The sequence below is a fragment of the Macaca thibetana genome, chromosome 16 (assembly GCF_024542745.1).
Source record: "Macaca thibetana thibetana isolate TM-01 chromosome 16, ASM2454274v1, whole genome shotgun sequence".
Taxonomy (NCBI): domain Eukaryota; kingdom Metazoa; phylum Chordata; class Mammalia; order Primates; family Cercopithecidae; genus Macaca; species Macaca thibetana.
In genome coordinates, this window is record NC_065593.1 from 5,133,990 (window position 1) to 5,151,693 (window position 17,704).

At 47.4% G+C, this 17,704-nt stretch overlaps 1 protein-coding gene across 1 annotated transcript; it reads right to left on the bottom strand.

Annotated features, from left to right (window-relative positions):
- Positions 1–889: 889 nt before the first annotated feature.
- On the bottom strand, positions 890–11,813 carry CENPV (centromere protein V). Its single transcript, XM_050763460.1, has 5 exons — positions 11,199–11,813; positions 8,042–8,140; positions 6,716–6,785; positions 2,913–3,027; positions 890–1,298 (listed from the first exon to the last, which is right to left on the bottom strand). The coding sequence occupies exons 1-5, from the start codon at positions 11,612–11,614 to the stop codon at positions 1,174–1,176; spliced, it is 825 nt and encodes a 274-aa protein (XP_050619417.1). The 5' UTR covers positions 11,615–11,813; the 3' UTR covers positions 890–1,173.
- Positions 11,814–17,704: the final 5,891 nt, after the last annotated feature.

Consider the following 17,704-nt stretch of genomic DNA (forward strand, 5'->3'; position numbering starts at 1 on the left):
TTTTTGAGACAGTCTTATACTGTCACCCAGGCTGGAGTGCAGTGGTGCAATCTTGGCTCACTACAACCTCTGCCTCCTGGGTTCAAGCAATTATCCTGCCTCAGCCTCCTGAGTAGCTGGGATTACAAGCGCCCACCACCACACCAGGCTAATCTGTATTTTTAGTAGAAATGGGGTTTCACCATGTTGGCCAGCCTGGTCTCAAATACCCGACCTCAGGTGATCCACCTGCCTTGGCATCCCAAAGTGCTAGGATGACAGGTGTGAGCCATGGTGCCCAGCCTTTTTTTTTTTTTTTTCTTTTTTGAGATGGAGTCTCACTCCATCACCCAGGCTGGAGTGCAGTGGCGCAATCTCCACTCACTGCAACCTCTGCCTCTCAGGTTCAAGTGATTCTCCTGCCTCAGCCTCACAAGTAGCTGGGTACTACAGGCACACACCACCATGCCCAGCTAATTTTTGTAATTTTAGTAGAGACAGGGTCTCAACATGTTGGCCAGGCTGGTCTCGAATTCCTGACCTCAAGTAATCCACCCGCCTCAGCCTCCCAAAGTGCTGGGATTACAGGTGTGAGCCACCATGCCCGGCCACAATCTTCCATTTTTAATAATTGTTTATGTCTTCTTTCCAATTTGGCTACAAACTTTTTTTTTTTTTTTTTCGAGACAGTCTCATTCTGTCACCCAGGCTGGAGTGCAGTGGCGTGAACACAGCTCACTGCAGCCTCAACCTCCTGGGCTCGATCAACCCTCCAGACTAGCTGGAACTACAGGCTTAAGCCACAATGCCTGGTTGCAAACATCTTGATAGTGCTGAGTATATATCTGCTATTAATCGACTGGCCTCAGAAGCAAATCACAGTACAAAAGAAATGATAAACCAAAGTAACTGCTTTAATGTTAAAAATATTTATTTTTTTTTCCTAAAAGATCACACAAAAGTTGGGAAGAGAAGGATGTCAACTAGACTACATCAAAATCTGGGCAGAGGGAGGACAAAGAGCTGCCTAAAGAAACTGGTAGCTGGAGCAAACTGCAGAGATCAAGATGGCCCTAGTTAACGGAACCAGCAGCCCAGGTCAGCCACATTTAGGAGCACCACCGAGGCACGGCAAGGAAAGCAAAGTTGCTGGCCCCAATCATTCCTCCTTTTCAGGGCAGGAGAGGCAGAAGCTCACTCTTTAGACATGTTCTTGATGGTCTTGTGCTCTTTCATGGCCTTCTCCCAATCACTGCCATTGAATTCCTCAGTGACCATACTCCTCACAGTGCCCTCATCCAGGCAGTGGGGGGCGATTCCTAGGAGAAAGTGGCACAGACAAAGAGGGATCCTCAGTATGAGTGAGACCAGATGGTGTACTGGCTCCTGGATAAGCTCCCACCTGCAGGCATCATCATGCTACACATTAGGGATTCCAAAGGATATGCCACAGCTTATGGCTTCAGCGATGAGACCCACAGGCTGCCAGCTGGCTCGGAAAGCACTGGCTCTAGCCTACCGCTTCAGCCCTCTGGCTCACTTTCCTCAGCTGCCAGATGGGAATCACACTCCCTGAACCAGGGATGGCCAAGGCTAGACATCATTCAATACCAAGCTGACAGTACAACATGCAGAAAGGCACAGCCCAGAGCAATCTCTGACTGGCGGCCTAAAGAATTCACAGGCCTTTCCTGTGTTTAGATAGATAACTTTCTTTCCTTTTTTATGAGACAGAGTTTAGCTCTTGTTGCCCAGGCTGGAGTACAATGGTGTGATCTTGGCTCTTGGCAACCTCTGCCTCCCGGGTTCAAGTGATTCTCCTGCCTCAGTCTCCCAAGTAGCTGGGATTACAGGTGTGCACTACCAAAGCCTGGCTACTTTTGTATTTTTAGTAGAGACAGGGTTTCTCCATGTTGGTCAGGCTGGTCTCGAACTCCTGACCTCAGGTGAGCCACCACGCCTGGCCTTAGATAGATAACTTTCTAAGAATTAAATGTCTTCCCATTTGTACAAGATTTCATACTTTTCAAAACTCTTTCCTGTTCTGCGAGGTAGACAGGAATGAGTCTCCATGTGACAGATGAGGAACAGAGCCCCTGAAGCAATGGGGGTGCGGTAAGGATGACACCATGCACCCCTCTGCAAAAGACACTGACATAAAGCAAAAGACACTGACAGTCACAGCTGCTCTCGCAGCTCTGGAGGCTGCACTGACCCAGAGAACAAGAGTCCTCAGGAACATCTTCCACCTCTGCTTTCCCCTTCAATTCACACTACAATTGGTATGATTCTCAACAACTGTCAGACCCAAGTAGGCCCTGAAGCGGGGCTTGGAGGGTCCCCTGCTTGTTTATTTTTTAGAAAGAACAGAGATAGGGTCTTGCTATGTTTCCCAGGCTGGTCTCAAACTCCTGAGCTCAAGAAATCCTCCCACTTTGGCCTCCCAAAGTGCTGGGATACAGGTGTGAGCCACCGCAGCCAGCCAGTCCTGCCTAATTTTTGAACAACCAAAAAGCTTTCAAATGGCATTATCAATGCTCCCCAATCTTGCCTCCTTCACTCCCTTAACCCCTGTCATTATTAAACCTGCCTCCCCTGGCCCCACAAGCCCATCTCCCCACCCCTCTACTCCCTACCCTTCAACACGATCCCCAGCAACACCAGCTCTGGCAGCACCAGTGAATGAGAATCACAACCTGGATGGGCTCCGAGTCCAACTTCACCACATTCAGATATGGGATTCAGACAAGTTTCACCAGAGCCCAACTCACATTCTATCACTTGGAAAGCGCTCTGCTGAGGAGCCCTGTTCCTCTAAGATACGCATGTGACAGGGTCTAGTCAGTGTCCCCCTGTCCAACCAAGACTTTAAGTGAGAGCACCACGGGCCTCTCTGTGTCCCCCTGAGCTTGCAGTCCATCCCCATTACTCACCGAAGCCTCCAGGGTTTGAGCGTGGAGTATAGAAGCTCTGAACGCCACATCTCTTACAGAAGGTGTGCTGGGCTTTGTGAGTATTGAATGTGTAAGTCGTTATGTGCTCAGCTCCCTAGGTGAAAACAGACAAACAGGTGTTCTTTTTTACAAAGAGCTTTGTTTGTTTGTTTGTTTGTTTGTTTATTTTTCGAGACAGAGTCTCCCACTGTCTCTCAGGCTGGAGTGCAGTGGCACGATCTTGGCTCACTGCAACCTCCGCCTGCCCAGGTTCAAGAGATTTTCCTGCCTCAGCCTCCCAAGTAGCTGGAATTACAAGCGCGTGCCCCCAAGACCGGCTAATTTTTTGTATTTTTAGTACAGACAGGGTTTCACCATGTTGGCCAGGCTGGTCTCGAACTCCTGACCTCGTGATTCATCTGCCTCGGCCTCCCAAAGTGCTGGGATTACAGGTGTGAGCCACCATGCCTGGCCACAAAGAGATTTTTTTTGTCACTTAAAAAATACATCTTTGGCCAGGCATGATGGCTCATGCCTGTAATCCCAACACTTTGAGAGACCAAGGCAGGCGGATTGCTTGAGCCCAGAAGTTCAAGACCAACCTGGGCAACATGGCAAAACCCTGTTTCTACAAAAAAAACTCCAGAAATTAGCCAGGTGCAGTGGCGCACACCTGTAGTCCCAGCTACTTGGGTGGCTGAGGTAGGAGCATCAGTTGAGCCTGGGGAGGTGGAGGCTGCGGTGAGCTGAGACTGCACCATTAAAAAATACATATTGAAAAAAATTTAATGGGGGGAGGTCTTTTGTAGGGCTCTTTGTATTAAGAGGCCACTTCCTATCTCCTGTAAGAGACTGGGACCTTCTTGAGGACAGAGACCCATCTACACTATACAGAGTCATGTCAGTCTGCAGCGTGACAGCTTACAGCTTCCCTTAGGTCAGCTGCACACAGAATTGAGCCTTGAGCCTTCCCTCATACATCACATCAGGGAGGGAGAGAGCTTGCTTCCTAGGGCCTATGTGGAGAAACAGTTTACCCAAGGGTCTGGCTCTCCATGTCCCCAAACAGAACGACTCAAGGTCTTAAGAAAACAGATGGCTGTGCTTAATTTATCCACAAAGGACAAACCAGGAAAAAAATATTTGCCAGACATCATAGATAGGCTAATTTCCTTAATGGATAATACAAATGGGAGACTGGACAAAGGACATGAATGGCCAGTTCAGATAGAAAAATAAATCACTCTTTAGCCTATGAAATGCTCACCTAAATGAACTTCAGTGAGATGTATTTCACTGTCAGGTGGGCAAAATCAAAGCTGTTAACATGGTATTGACAAGTATGTAGAGAAATATGTGCTCTCATACATCAGTCACAGGAATAGGAATTGGTACAATTCACCAATATCTACCAAAATTTTAAAGTGTACATACGCTTTAGCACATAATTCCATTTCTTGAAATTTATCTTACAAATGTATTACAAATGTCTCAATGACATAGGTATATAGATACTATAGCACCATTTATAAAGGCTAAAGATTGAAAAAATTGAAAATGTCCATCAATAGAGGACCCGTTAGGCATTATGGACACTCATAAAATGGAATATTCTCCGACTTTTGAGAAGAATGAGACAGCACTACAAATACTAACATAGAACAATTGCCAAGGTTACAAAGTTAAGCCAGGTATAGGCCAGGCACAGTGGCTCATGCCTGTAATCCCAGCACTTTGGGAGGCCAAGGTGGGCAGATCACTTGAGGTCAGGAGTTCAAGACCAGCCTGGCCAACATGGCAAAAACTCGACTCTACTAAAAATATAAAAATTAGCCAGATGTGGTGGCGGGCACCTGCAGTCCCAGCTACTCAGGAGGCTGAGGCAGAAGAATCACTTGAGCCTGGGAGGCGGAGGTTACAGTGAGCCGAGATCACACCACTGCACTCCAGCCTAGGCGACAGAGTGAGACTGTCTAAAAAAAAAAGTTAAGCAAGGTATAAAACAATGTATGTGGTATACTACCATTTCTTTTTTCTTTTTTTTTTTTAAGGCTATATACTGGTATGTGTGTTGTTTTTTGTTTTTGTTTTGTTTTGTTTTTTGAGACAAGGTCTCACTGTTACCCAGGCTGAAGTGCAGTGGTATGATCACGGCTTACTGCAGCCTTGACCTCCCAGGTTCAAGTGATTCTCCCACCTCAGCCTCCCGAGTAGCTGGGACTATAGTCATGCAACACCACGCCTAGCTGATTTTTTTATTTTCTGTAGACATGGGGGTCTCACTGTGTTGCCCAGGCTGGAGTTGAACTCCTGGGCTCAAGTGATCTGCCCGCCTTGGCCTTCCAAAGTGCTAGGACTACAGGCATGAGCCACCCTGCCTGGCCTGTATGTGCTTTTATATGCATGTGTATCTTTGAAGAGGGATCCAAGAAACAATGGCCTACCTTTAGGGAGAGAAATCAGACAGCTGAAGGGGAGGGGGTAGAGGTTTCTTATCATTGTTAACCCTCTTTACGCTTCCCCAGCCACTAACATACCATCCAGAATTGTGCTTCCTATAGAAATAGCTCCCTGAGGAGCCTTGCTCACTCCATAGCCACTGCAGCACAGAAAAGCAGCAAAGGACTGCCAGGTGGTCCCAAGCTATCCAGCATTATCTGGATGGAATTAAAGCGCTCTCTTTTTTTTTTTTTTTCACTGCTCCTTGTAGAGCAGGGTATAGAAGTGTGCCCAGAATAGCCAGATAACTTATTTCTAAGAGAATTGATCCCGAAGAAAAAATTTCTAAATTGTCAAAAATGTATACCAAGGAGGTTCACCACAGTGTTGTTGATAATCAGAAAAAAACTGGATTCAACCTAGAAGTGCAATGATGCAGAGACAGTGATGGGATAAGTAGACTAGGAAATCGGCTGTGGGGAAGAGGGAGACTGGGGCATGGGGACAGTAGGGAAAGACTTTTCACTGTGTATATATATATTTTCTTCTACCTTTCAAATTTTGTACCAAGTACAAAAAATTCCCCAAAATAATAAAATTAAAGTTAAAAATATGTATATAAGTTTTTCATTGGGAAATGAGATAAGCAGATTATCAACAAAAAGAATGGTAAAATTCTATTTAATAAACATAAGACAATAGGTTTAGATGTAGTCTCAGATGTATTTTCTCAGAGTAGAAAATTATACACAAGGACAGACACCAAAATATTAACAGTGGTTACCTTTAGTTGATAGGATTTAGGTGATTTTATTGTTTTTTGATTCTCTGAATTTGAAAATGTTTCCACAATACCAAATAGGCCTCCAAAAAATAAAGGTAAAAAATAACACAACCTTTTATTTTTTATTTTCATTTTTTTTTGAGATGGAGTTTCGCTCATCAACCAGGCTGGAGTGCAATGGCGCGATCTTGGCTCACTGCAACCTCCGCCTCCCAGGTTCAAGTGATTCTCCTGTCGTGGCCTCCCAAGTAGCTGGGATTACAGGCATGCACCACCATGCTCAGCTAATTTTTGTATTTTTAGTAAAGATAGGGTTTCACCATGTTGGCCAGGCTGGTCCTCAACTCCTGACTTCAGATGATCCACCCATCTTGGCCTCCCAAAGTGCTGGGATTACAGGCGTGAGCCACTGCGCCCAGCCCACCTTTTAAATGTCAATCTGAAACCAAAGCCTGTGAGAGGCCCTGCTAAGCTCCAGGCCCCTCCCATGCTACAGAGGGCATGCTGAGGGTTCGTTGGGGAGTGTTGTAAATCTCACCAATGCGTTCTGCACTCTTTGACCCTGCTCTTAAGCACTGACCTTCAGGAGCTTGAAGCGAGAAGCTGGAACAATGAAGTGTCTATTCTGCTTCTTCTTGCAAATGCTGCAGCTACAAAAAGAGAGCAAATTCCAGATTGTGAGCAGCCACCTGCGTCCTCTGTGCCTGAGCAGCCCAGCCTGATATGTTTTCAGAGCCAGCCGACCCCACAGATAAGGCTCTTTTCAGTACCATCCAGGGCTGAGGAGCTGGGGCAAAGGCCTGGATATCCAGGGCCTCTGGTTTGCAGGTACAGCAGAGCCCAGGGGGGTCCCAAGTCAGCAGTCGAGGCTCTGCAATGCTCAGAACACAGGACCAACAGACACGTCTGTACTGCCCACCCCCCAGTTCTTTATAGTGAAGGAGAGGCGCTGGACTTCAGAGACACTTAGAAAACAAATTTCAGACACTTCTACAACCTGATGTCTCTGAGACATCCACATCAAAAATGGACAAGGATGTTTAGGTTGCCCTCTTTCTTCATCACCATGTCACAAAAAGTCCAGCTCCAAGTAAAACACGTCCCCAGAATTACCATCTCTGGAATTAAACTGAAGTCCCCTCTTTTCAGGCCACCTTTGAAAAAGTTCTAATTTAGTATAGAATCCTCTCACAAGTTATTCCACAGTGCTTCTTTTCCAATCTGGACTCTATTGTTAGTAGCCTGGTCAGTTCTCCATTTGAGTAATTCCATCGTATGTGTTTATTATTCATATATAATTCCGGTACCTAGGGGCAAAAAGGACTGGATGCTGTTAAATAATTAGCTGCATGCCAACTTTGGGTCCCAAAGCCAGAGCCTGTCATCCCTGCTCCATCATAATGCCGGGGAAGGTGGTACAAATCAGGCCCTCCACAGCCAGCAGCACCATCTGCCTCAACCAAAGAGCAGAGCGAGAGTGTAGGGCCTGGGGAGCCTCTAGGTGTACACACCCTTCACTAAAGCACCCTCCAATTCTCCCCAACTCCAGACTCCTACGAAGATTCTGCCCAAGGCTTTCCATTCAGTACCCAGCCAGGCACACCTGCAGCTAACCGCCCCCGGCTCCTCAGCAGTGTCAGTCTGAGGGTGACGCTGCCACAAGTCACAAGCCCTGAGGACCCTGCTCTGTCTCACCTGGGCCATGCTGTTGAAGCTCTGTGGTGAGCCACACAAAAGGAGAAAGAATAGAACAATGAACCTTTCTGTCCCCATCACCTGACTTCAGCAGTTACCAGCCCATGGCCAATGTTTCCTCTGTACCCCAACTCCCCAGATTATTTTGAAATACTGCATTTTAACTCTGAAATTCTTTTAAGTCAATTTAGGGGGAAAAAAAAATACTCACTTGCAGTCAAATATATGCAAGTCTGCTGAGGCCCAAACTTCAAAACGAACTGCTCCACAGTGGCAGCCTCCTGTGTGCTTCACCAGGCCCTGGTATTCACTAAATGAAACAAAAATCAGAAAGATAAGAATTTCTGAATAGCTACCTCCTGCTCTCTTTCTTTTCGTTGTTGAATGAAAGACGTAAGATTAGACAAAAGTCTTTTCTACATGACAACCAAATGCACTTCTGCTTTTAGGGAGATACTGTCAATTTTCTAAGTCAAGAATGGTTTCAGCACCTTCTTTATCTATGAGCTCTCTTTTCTCCAATTTCTTAAATTGTATTAAGTTGCAAAATAGAACATTCCAAACATTTCGAAAATGTGAGGGATCCTAACCCACTACCAAACATTTTTATTTATATGTCAAATACAAATTTTTTTTTTTTTTTTTTTTTTTTTTTTTTTTTTTTTTTTTTTTGGAGATGGAGTCTCACTCTATTGCCCAGGCTAGAGTGCAGTGGTGCAATCTTGGCTCACTGCAACCTCTGCCGCCTGGGTTCAAGCAATTCTTCTGCCTCAGCCTCCCAAGTAGCTGGGATTACAAATGCCTGCCACCACACCCTGCTAATTTTTGTATTTAGTAGAGATAGGGTTTCACCATCTTGGCCAAGCTGGTCTTGAACTCCTGACCTCGTGATCCACCCACCTTGGACTCCCAAAGTGCTGGAATTATAGGCATGAGCCACCACTCCCAGCCTCAAATACTAAAAATTTTTATGAGCTGGGCACGAAGGAGAGAACAGTAAACAAGACACAGCAGACACGATTGCTGCCCTTACCGACATTAACAAATTACTCAAATAATAATTAATTATGATTGTGATAAAGGAGGTACAGGCTGCTATGAAAATTAAGACTGGGTACTCAATCAAGTCCAGAGGTTCCGAAGAGCCTTTTGAGAAAGTTAATAAAGGCTCATATTTTTACTCTATTTCTTTCCACTATTCTTCATACACAGGCGTTTTATATAGTTGTAATACACATTACATACAATTTTTTTTTTTTGAGACAGAGTTTCATTCTTGTTGCCCAGGCTGGAGTACAGTGGCACAATCTCTGCTCACTGCAACCTCTGCCTCCAGTATTCAAACAATTCTCCTGCCTCAGCCTCCTGAGTAGCTGGGATTACAGGCATGCTCCACCACACCTGGCTAATTTTGTATTTTTAGTAGAGACAGGGTTTCTCCATTTGGTCAGGCTGGTCTCAAACTCCCCACCTCAGGTGATCCGCCCGCCTTGGCCTCCCAAGGTGCTGGGATTACAGGCGTGAGCCACCTCACCTGGCCTATATACCATTTTAATCCTTTTAAAGCTTATATATAAGCCAAACTCAGAAATGAACATTAAGATCTGATAAATGTCATAAAATTGCTTTCCAAAAGGACTGAACACTCTTACCCGATACACAAATGAGAAAACATTTCACAGTACAGTCTCCGGCAATAATCATAGGAAAAATAGCTCACTGCAGTTTTAATTTGCATGATTAAGACTGATCATTTTTTCATGTTTCTTTACAAGTTTATGTATTTTAATTTTGGGGGCATACATAATGCTTATTGTAAAAAATCCAAACTTTACAGTATCTGAGAGTGCTCAAAGTGAAAGCCTCCTGTAATCTTTACACCCAGAGGGATCTACAGGTAATTATTTGCTATATATTCTCCCAAACTTTTTTCTATACAATATTGTAATGAAAATGATACAGTTATACACACTTTTTGAATATAATTTAGTGGACTTTATAAGTACAAAGTCATGGCAATCTAGTGGGAGAAAAACATCTCTTTTATGTCACTATTTTAAATCTTTTTCTTGACCATTTATCAGTTTGTCTTAAAGTCAAAATTTACCTCAAATTTGAGTTTTACATTCCTTTTTTTTTTCTTTTTCTGTATGCCTTGAAGACACCATGAGTTTTACATTCCTAAGGATCTTCATATTCCTTCTGCCCAGAGGCAGCCGTTACCCCATAGGTACTCAAAAAATGTTTGATGGATGAACGTTTTTTAAAAATTCAGTGTGCAGTCCAAGATGAAAAACCAAAAAGTGAAGCACAGAGAAAACCAAATATGTATGAAGCACACAGAAAACCAAATATATATCTTCTGTCAGGGACGACCCATCCTAACTAAGAGAATTTATTCTGCAAGCAGCTCAAAGGAACATGTTCAAGAAAAGAAGTAATTCTCAGGTTATGCAACTGCTAGGTTATTCTTGTCGGTCTTTCCCCCTAGTGTTTTGATTGTTCTTTTTAATTCGTAAAATTGACACTGAAATACATTATCAGGCCGTTAAAATATCTCTCCGTAGCACAACTTTTCCCCGAAGCAGGAATCCAGATCACATTTGGAGAAAAGAAGGCAGCCCTTTAACAGCCCAGTTAACAGCTCTTTTCTAACTTGCGGACACTCGGGATGCTCATTGGGCCATCTAAAAGACTGCGGGGCAGCCAGGACGACGAGCGGCCGGGAGCATTAGCTGGCGGAGCACATAAAAGCCTCCTTGCGCAGGCATCCCCGCCGCCGCCGCCGGAGCATCTCTTTGCGCGCGCTTCTCTCCCAGATCAATAACCCCCGCCCCCTGCTCCCTCCCTGGCAGTGCCTGGAACAATGACGGGATTTCGCTTCCCAGTTAGTTCAAAACTACTCATGCTTCCTTCAGCGATTCTACCTTTCCCTTCCACCTACCCTCAAAAACACGTGTGCAAACATAAAAAAAACGGGATTCGGGTAAGAGAAAGCCGTGGGATATATCTTCTTTTCATTAGGAAAGGCCCCCACACCCTTTGCGCGCCAGCAAGAGACAACGTCCCCGAGCACGATGCTTGTAGCCAGGAAAGACCCTTTGTGTCCCAAGACGGCCGCGCGCGCCCTCAAGCTCCGGACGAAGCCCCCTTTCAATTCCCGGACCACAGAGCCCTAGAAGCACCGCCCCGCCGCCCTTAGAATTAGCGAACAACCCCAGTGCTAACGGGGGAGCCGCGTCGGCTCCGTAACGTGGAAGGATCAGAGCTGAAAGGCGCCCAAGGCCTGCGCGCGGGCGGCGAGCCCGACTCCTGCCGAGGGGTCCGCGTGGCACCGGCTCCCGCGCGTCCCGGCCCGCCGCACTCACAAGGTGTCCAGCAGGAGCTTGGCGGCGCCCTCGGAGGTGAGCTTCTGCCGCTTCTGGAACGTCTCCCAGCGCTCCCGCTGCTCGCCCAGATCCAGGTTGGACGCCGAGGACGTCGGGGTCGCGGGAGTCGGCGGCGGCGGTGGCGGGAGCAACGCCAGCTCCGGCGGCGGCGGCGGCTCCCCCGGGCCCTCCTCCTGGGCCCGCGGCGACGAGCGCCTCAGCCGCGGCTTCTCCGACGGCGGCTTCGCCGCCGCCTGGCTCTTGCTCTCGGCCTGGCTCGCGGAGCGCCGTGTGCGGATGGCGCTGGGGGCCGAGGCAGCGGCCGCGGGGGCCCCGGAGGCCGCGGAGGCCCCGGAGGCCCCGGACCGCTTCTGCCCGCGCAGCTTGGCGGCCGCAGAGCTCCTCGATCGCCGCATGGCTCCCGCAGCCTGGCGCGCAGGCCTCGCAACGCGGCGCGCCCCCGCTGGCCCGCGCGCGCCCCCGCCGCCCGCCAGTCTTCAGGCCCAGGGGGCGCTGCGCCCGGCTCCCCCGCTCCGCCCGCCGCGTCCCGCAGCCAGGCGCCTGCCCGCAGGAGGGAGACCCGGCCCGCCCGGCCGCTGGGACGCACCTGCCTGTTCAGTCCCGCAGGCCCAGAGGGGCTGCGCCCGGCCTACGCGATACCCAGAATCCACTCGCACCTGCGAAGGCGCCCCTGCCTTGTGTGAATCCAGCGGGCTCTTCGTACCTTCCTGACCTGGAGGGGCCTGGGTCGGGCCTGAATTCGCAGGCTCATCCGAGCGGGCAGCCTAGGGTAACTTCGTCTGCAAAAACGAGTTAATTTGTGTAAACGGCCTGCCACCTGCTACCTCCTGGGTAACAGCGGCCAAAACCATAGTTCTTCACCTTCGTCTTTTCTGTCACATTATAGAACAGTGTCATGAGGATACCAATAGTCAACAGATTTAGGGTTTCATTTTAATTAAATGAATGACCCGGCGCATCGAATTTCATTAGTATGATTTTGATGAATGCAGCACCAAAGTTTAAAGACAAAAGGCACAAGAATCGTTGATGGAACCCAGATGGTCCCCAAACCTATTAGTTGCTCTATTTTAATCATATCTGCAAAGAACTCGCGTTTTTGTTTTTTTTTTTGACTCTTTTATTTTTCTACGTCTTTAATTTCTTCTTCTTTTTTCTTCTTCTTCTTCTTTTTTTTTTTTTTTTTTTTTTCCAGACGGAATTTCGCTCTTGTTGCCCAGGCTGGAGTGCAATGGCCTCGGCTCACCTCAACCTCCACCTCCCAGGTTCAAGCGATTCTCCTGCCTCAGCATCCCGAGTAGCTGGGATTACAGGCATTCGCCATCACACCCGGCTAATTTTGTATTTTTGGTAGAGACGGGGTTTCACCATGTTGGTCAGACTGGTTCCGAACCCCCGACCTCAGGTGATTCATCCTCCTCGGCCTCCCAAAGTGCTGGGATTACAGGCGTGAGCCACAGTGCACGGCCAATTTTTGTATTTTTAGTAGAGACGGGTTCACCATGTTAGCCAGGCTGGTCTTGATCTCCTGACCTCAGGTGATCTGCCCGCCTCGGCCACCCAAAGTGCTGGGATTACTAAGTAACCGTGCCCAGCCTATCTTTCTTTTTTGGGGGGAGTCTCGCTCTGTCGCCAGGCTGGAGTGTAGTGGCACGATCTCGGCTCACTGCAACCTCCGCCTCCCGGTTCCAGCGATTCTCCTGACTCAGTCTATCTTTCTTCTTTATTCTGATTTTCTTCGTGGTATTTTTAGTTTAATAGTTTATTGAATTAAAGGCGTAGTTTAACTGTCTTCCCCCCGCCCTCCATACAGGATCTAACATACTGGAGTGCAGTGGCGATCTCGGCTCAGTGTAGCCAAGAACTCCTGGCCTCAAGCGATCATCCCGCCTGGGCCTCTGGAGCAGCTGGGACAACAGGCTGCGGGCGCCACCACGCCCCGCTAATTGTTGCTATTGTTTTGTAGATACCGAGTTTCCCTATGTTGCCCAGGCTGGTCTCTATCTAACTCCTGGCCTCAAGCGATCCTCCCGCCTAGTCCTTCCCATGTGTTGGGATTACAGGCGTGAGCCACCGAGCCCCACCTTGCCATTTTGTTGTTGTTGTTGGAATTATGGTTTACACACAGCAACGTGCAAATATCTTACATGTACAGCTTATGTGACCACCACCACTTCAGATACAGAACATTTTCAACACACCAGAGTTTCTTTCAGGCAAAAGAAAACAGAGGCAATCACTGTTCTTTCACCACCATAGGTTGGTTTTCCTTATTCTTGAACATCATTTTAAAACAACATGTAGGCCGGACGCATTGACTCATGCCTAATCCCAGCATTATTGGGAGGCCGAGGCGCGCAAATCGCTTGAGCCCAGGAGTTTTTTAAGACCAACCTTGGCCAACATGGTGAAATCCGTCTCTACAAACAAACACACACAAAATAGTCGGGGCCGGTGCGGTGGCTCACGCCTGTAATTCCAGCACTTTGGGCCGAGGCGGGTGGATCACTTGAGGTCAGGCGTTCGAGACCAGCCTAGCCAACATAGTGAAAGCCCGTCTCTACTGAAAAAAATGTAATTAGCCGGGCATGGTGGCACCTGCCGGTAGTCCCAGCTACTCCGGAGGCTGAGACATGAGAATTGCTCCAACCCGGGAGGCAGAGGTTGCACCGAGCTGAGACCGCACCATTGCACTCTAACCTGGGCAACAAGAACGAAACTCTGTCAAAAAAAAAAAAAAAAAAAAAAAGCCAGGCATGGTAGCTTGTGCCTGGGGTCCCAGCTACTCGGGAGGCTGAGGTGAGAGGATCGCTTGAGTCCCGAAGGTCGAGGCTACAGTGAGTGGAGCTCACACCATTGCAGTCAAGCCTCAGCAACAGAGAGACCTTGTCTCAACAACTTAAAAAATTTAAAAAATAAAAACAGCATTATCGCTTCTCGGCCTTTTGGCTAAGACCAAGTGTAAAAGCAGCATGTACTCTGTTACACCTGACATCTTTCACTCAACATGTTTTTGGGAATCATCCATGTTATGTATATTGATTTTTTATTGCTCTGAAATATTTGATTTATGAATATATTAAAATTTATTCTGTTAATGGATATTTGGGTTGTTTCCAAATTGTGGCAATTATGAATAAAGCTCCTATTTACATGGACATTTGTATACAAGGTTTTTGTGGATTCACATTTCTCTTCAGTACATACATTGGAGTGGACTCTGTGGGTCACAGGTTAGCACTGTTGTTTTTTGGTGTGGTTTTTGTTTTTGAGACGAGGTCTTCCCCATTACCCAGGCTGGAGTGCAGTAACATGATCGGGCGCACTGCAACTTCCACCTCCCAGTCTCAAGCAATTGTTCCACCTCAACCTCCTGTAGCTGGGAACACAGGTGCCCACCACCACACACCACACAAACCACCAACATTCCAGTGGGGTTAGGGGGTTGCAACAATATCATAGCGGCCTGTTCAAATAGCCAAAAACTGGAAACACCCTAAATGTTCTTCAACCATAGATTAAATAAAATGTAGGCCAGGCAAGGTGGCTCACACCTGTAATCCCAGCACTTTGGGAAGCTGAGGCAGATGGATCACTTGAGGTCAGGAGTTCAAGACCAACCTGGCCAACATGTCGAAACCCTGTCTCTACTGAAAATACAAAAATTAGCCGGGTGTGGTGGCAGATGCCTATAATCCCAGCTACTTGGGAGGCTGAGGCACGAGAATCACTTGAACCTGGGAGGCAGAGGTTGCAGTGAGCCGAGATTGTGCCACTGCACTCTAGCCTGAGCGACAGAGTGAGACTCTGACTCAAAAAAAAAAAAAAAAAAAAAAAAGGTATAATCATTTAATGGAATCCTACAGCACAATGCAAGTGAGTGAACCACAGATATGTACAACAACATGGATTAATCTCACAGACATATTGAGTAAAATAAGTCATACACAAGAGTACATATTGTGTAAATACATTTAAATGAAGTTCAAAATCAACCAAAACTATTTCACAGTAATAATATAAGACAAGTGGTGGCTGGGTGTGGGGGCTCATGCCTTTAATCCCAGTACTTTGGGAAGCCGAAGCAGGTGAATCACTTGAGGCCAGGAGTTCCAGACCAGTCTGCGCAACAGAGCGAGGCTGCATCTCTACGAAAAATACAAAAATTAGGTGGATGTCATGGCACACACCTGTAGTCCCAGCGACTCAGGAGGCTGAGGCAAGGAGGATTGCTGAGCCCAGGAGGTAGAAGTTGCAGTGAACTGTGATTGCACCACCATACTCTATCCTGGGTGACAGAGTGAGACCTTGTCTCAAAAAAGAAAAAACAGGCCGGGCGCGGTGGCTCAAGCCTGTAATCCCAGCACTTTGGGAGGCCGAGACGGGCGGATCACGAGGTCAGGAGATCGAGACCATCCTGGCTAACGCAGTGAAACCCCGTCTCTACTAAAAAATACAAAAAAATAGCCGGGCGAGGTGGCGGGCGCCTGTAGTCCCAGCTACTCGGGAGGCTGAGGCAGGAGAATGGCGTAAACCCGGGAGGCGGAGCTTGCAGTGAGCTGAGATCCGGCCACTACACTCCAGCCCGGACGACAGCGCGAGACTCCCTCTCAAAAAAAAAAAGAAAAAACAACAACAACAAAAAACTGGGTGTGGAGAGTGCTTATCCTTGAGGAGAACTAACTGGGAAAGAGAACAAAGGACTCTTCTAAAATGCTGGATATGGCCAGGCACAGTGGCTCACGCCTGTAATCCCAACACTTTGGGAGGTGGAGGTGGGCGTATTACCTGAGGTCAGGAGTTTGAAACCAGCCTGGCCAGCATGGCAAAACCCTGTCTCTACTAGAAATACAAAAACTAGCTGGGCGTGTTGGCAGGCACCTGCAACCCCAGCTACTCAGGAGGTTGACACACGAGAATCTCTTGAACCCGGGAGATGGCGGTTGTAGTGAGCGGGAGGTTGCAACATTGCACTCCAGCCTGGGCAACAGAGCAAGACTCCGTCTCAAAGAAAAACAAGACACTGGATATGTTCTCCACATTATCTTGATCCAGGTGGTAGTTACGGAGATATGTAAAACACATAAAAACACTTCAGTGTATGTAAGACTTAGCTCAATTTAAAAATGAAGAATGTGTTTGGGCACGGTGGCTCACACCTGTAATCCCAGCACTTTGGGAGGCCAAGGTGGCAGATCACCTGAGATCAAGAGTTCGAGACCAGCCTGACCAACATGGAGAAACCCCATCTCTAATAAAAATACAAAATTAGCTGGGCATGGTAGCTCATGCCTTTGATTCCAGCTACTCAGGAGGCTGCAGCAGGAGAATTGCTTGAACCCAGGAGGCGGAGGTTGCAGTGAGCTGAGATCGCGCCATTGCACTACAGCCTGGGTAACAAGAGTGAAACTCTGTCTCAAAAAAAAAAAAAAAAAATCTATAAGTTAAGCTTTTATTTTAAAGACATTATACCATTAAGTAGGCTTGAGGTGAAGAAAACAATTGAATAGTTATGCAAACCCAAAACTCAAGAAGGCAATTAAAAAGGCATGTGCTGGCCAGGTGCAGTGGCTCACGCCTGTAATCCCAGCACTTTGGGAGGTCTAGGAGGGCAGATCATTGAGGTCAGGAGTTCAAGACCAGCCTGGTCAACATGGTGAAACTCCATCTCTACTAAAATCACAAAAATTAGCCTGGCGTGATGGCAGGTACCTGTAATCCCAACTACTCAGGAAGCTGAGCGAGGAGAATCGCTTGAACCCAGAAAGTGGAGGTTGCAGTGAGATTGCACTCCAGCCTGGAACAAAACTCTGTCTCAAAAAAAAAAAAAAAAAAAAAAAAAAAGGCCGGGTGCGGTGGCTCACGCCTGTAATCTGGGAGACCGAGACGGGTGGATTACTTGAGGTCAAGAGTTCGGGACCACCCTGGCCAACATGGTGAAACCCCATCTCTACGAAAAACATACAAAAAATTAGTCGGGCATGGTGGTGCATGCCTGTAGTCCCAGCTACTCGGGAGACTAAGGCAGGAGAATAGCTTGAACACGGTAGGCAGAGGTTGCAGTGAGCTAAGATGGTGCCACTGCACTCCAGTCTGGGCGACAGAGAGAGACTCCGTCTCAAAACAAACAAACAAGGCATGTGCCCGGAACAGTCTGACTCTGGGAATGAAATTGAGTTGATTTAATCATGGCATTGGAAAATCAAGGAGTAACTAGAATAAGATGAAAATTATTCATTAGGCTCTCAGAACACTAGAAGTGAAAAACTGAAAATTAAAGGAATGAGGTTAAGGCTATCAAATTGGAGGAAGTGAGGGATTTTCATAGAAATATGATTGATAGGCTGGGCGCGGTGGCTCATGCCTGTAATCCCAGCACTTTGGGAGGCCGAGGCAGGTGGATCATGAGGTCAGGAGTTCAAGACCAGCCTGGCCAAGTTGGTGAAACCCCGTATCTACTAAAAATACAAAAATTAGCCAGGTGT

What these genes read in the sequence shown, in the direction of transcription:
- CENPV (XM_050763460.1), bottom strand. Translation starts at nt 11,614, where the DNA reads ATGCGGCGATCGAGGAGCTCTGCGGCCGCCAAGCTGCGCGGGCAGAAG. An exon ending in CTCGCTTCAAGCTCCTGAAG is followed by an intron (nt 3,028 to 6,715) that starts GTCAGTGCTTAA and finishes GTTTTCACCTAG; the next exon opens with GGAGCTGAGCACATAACGAC. An exon ending in CTCAAACCCTGGAGGCTTCG is followed by an intron (nt 1,299 to 2,912) that starts GTGAGTAATGGG and finishes ACTTTCTCCTAG; the next exon opens with GAATCGCCCCCCACTGCCTG.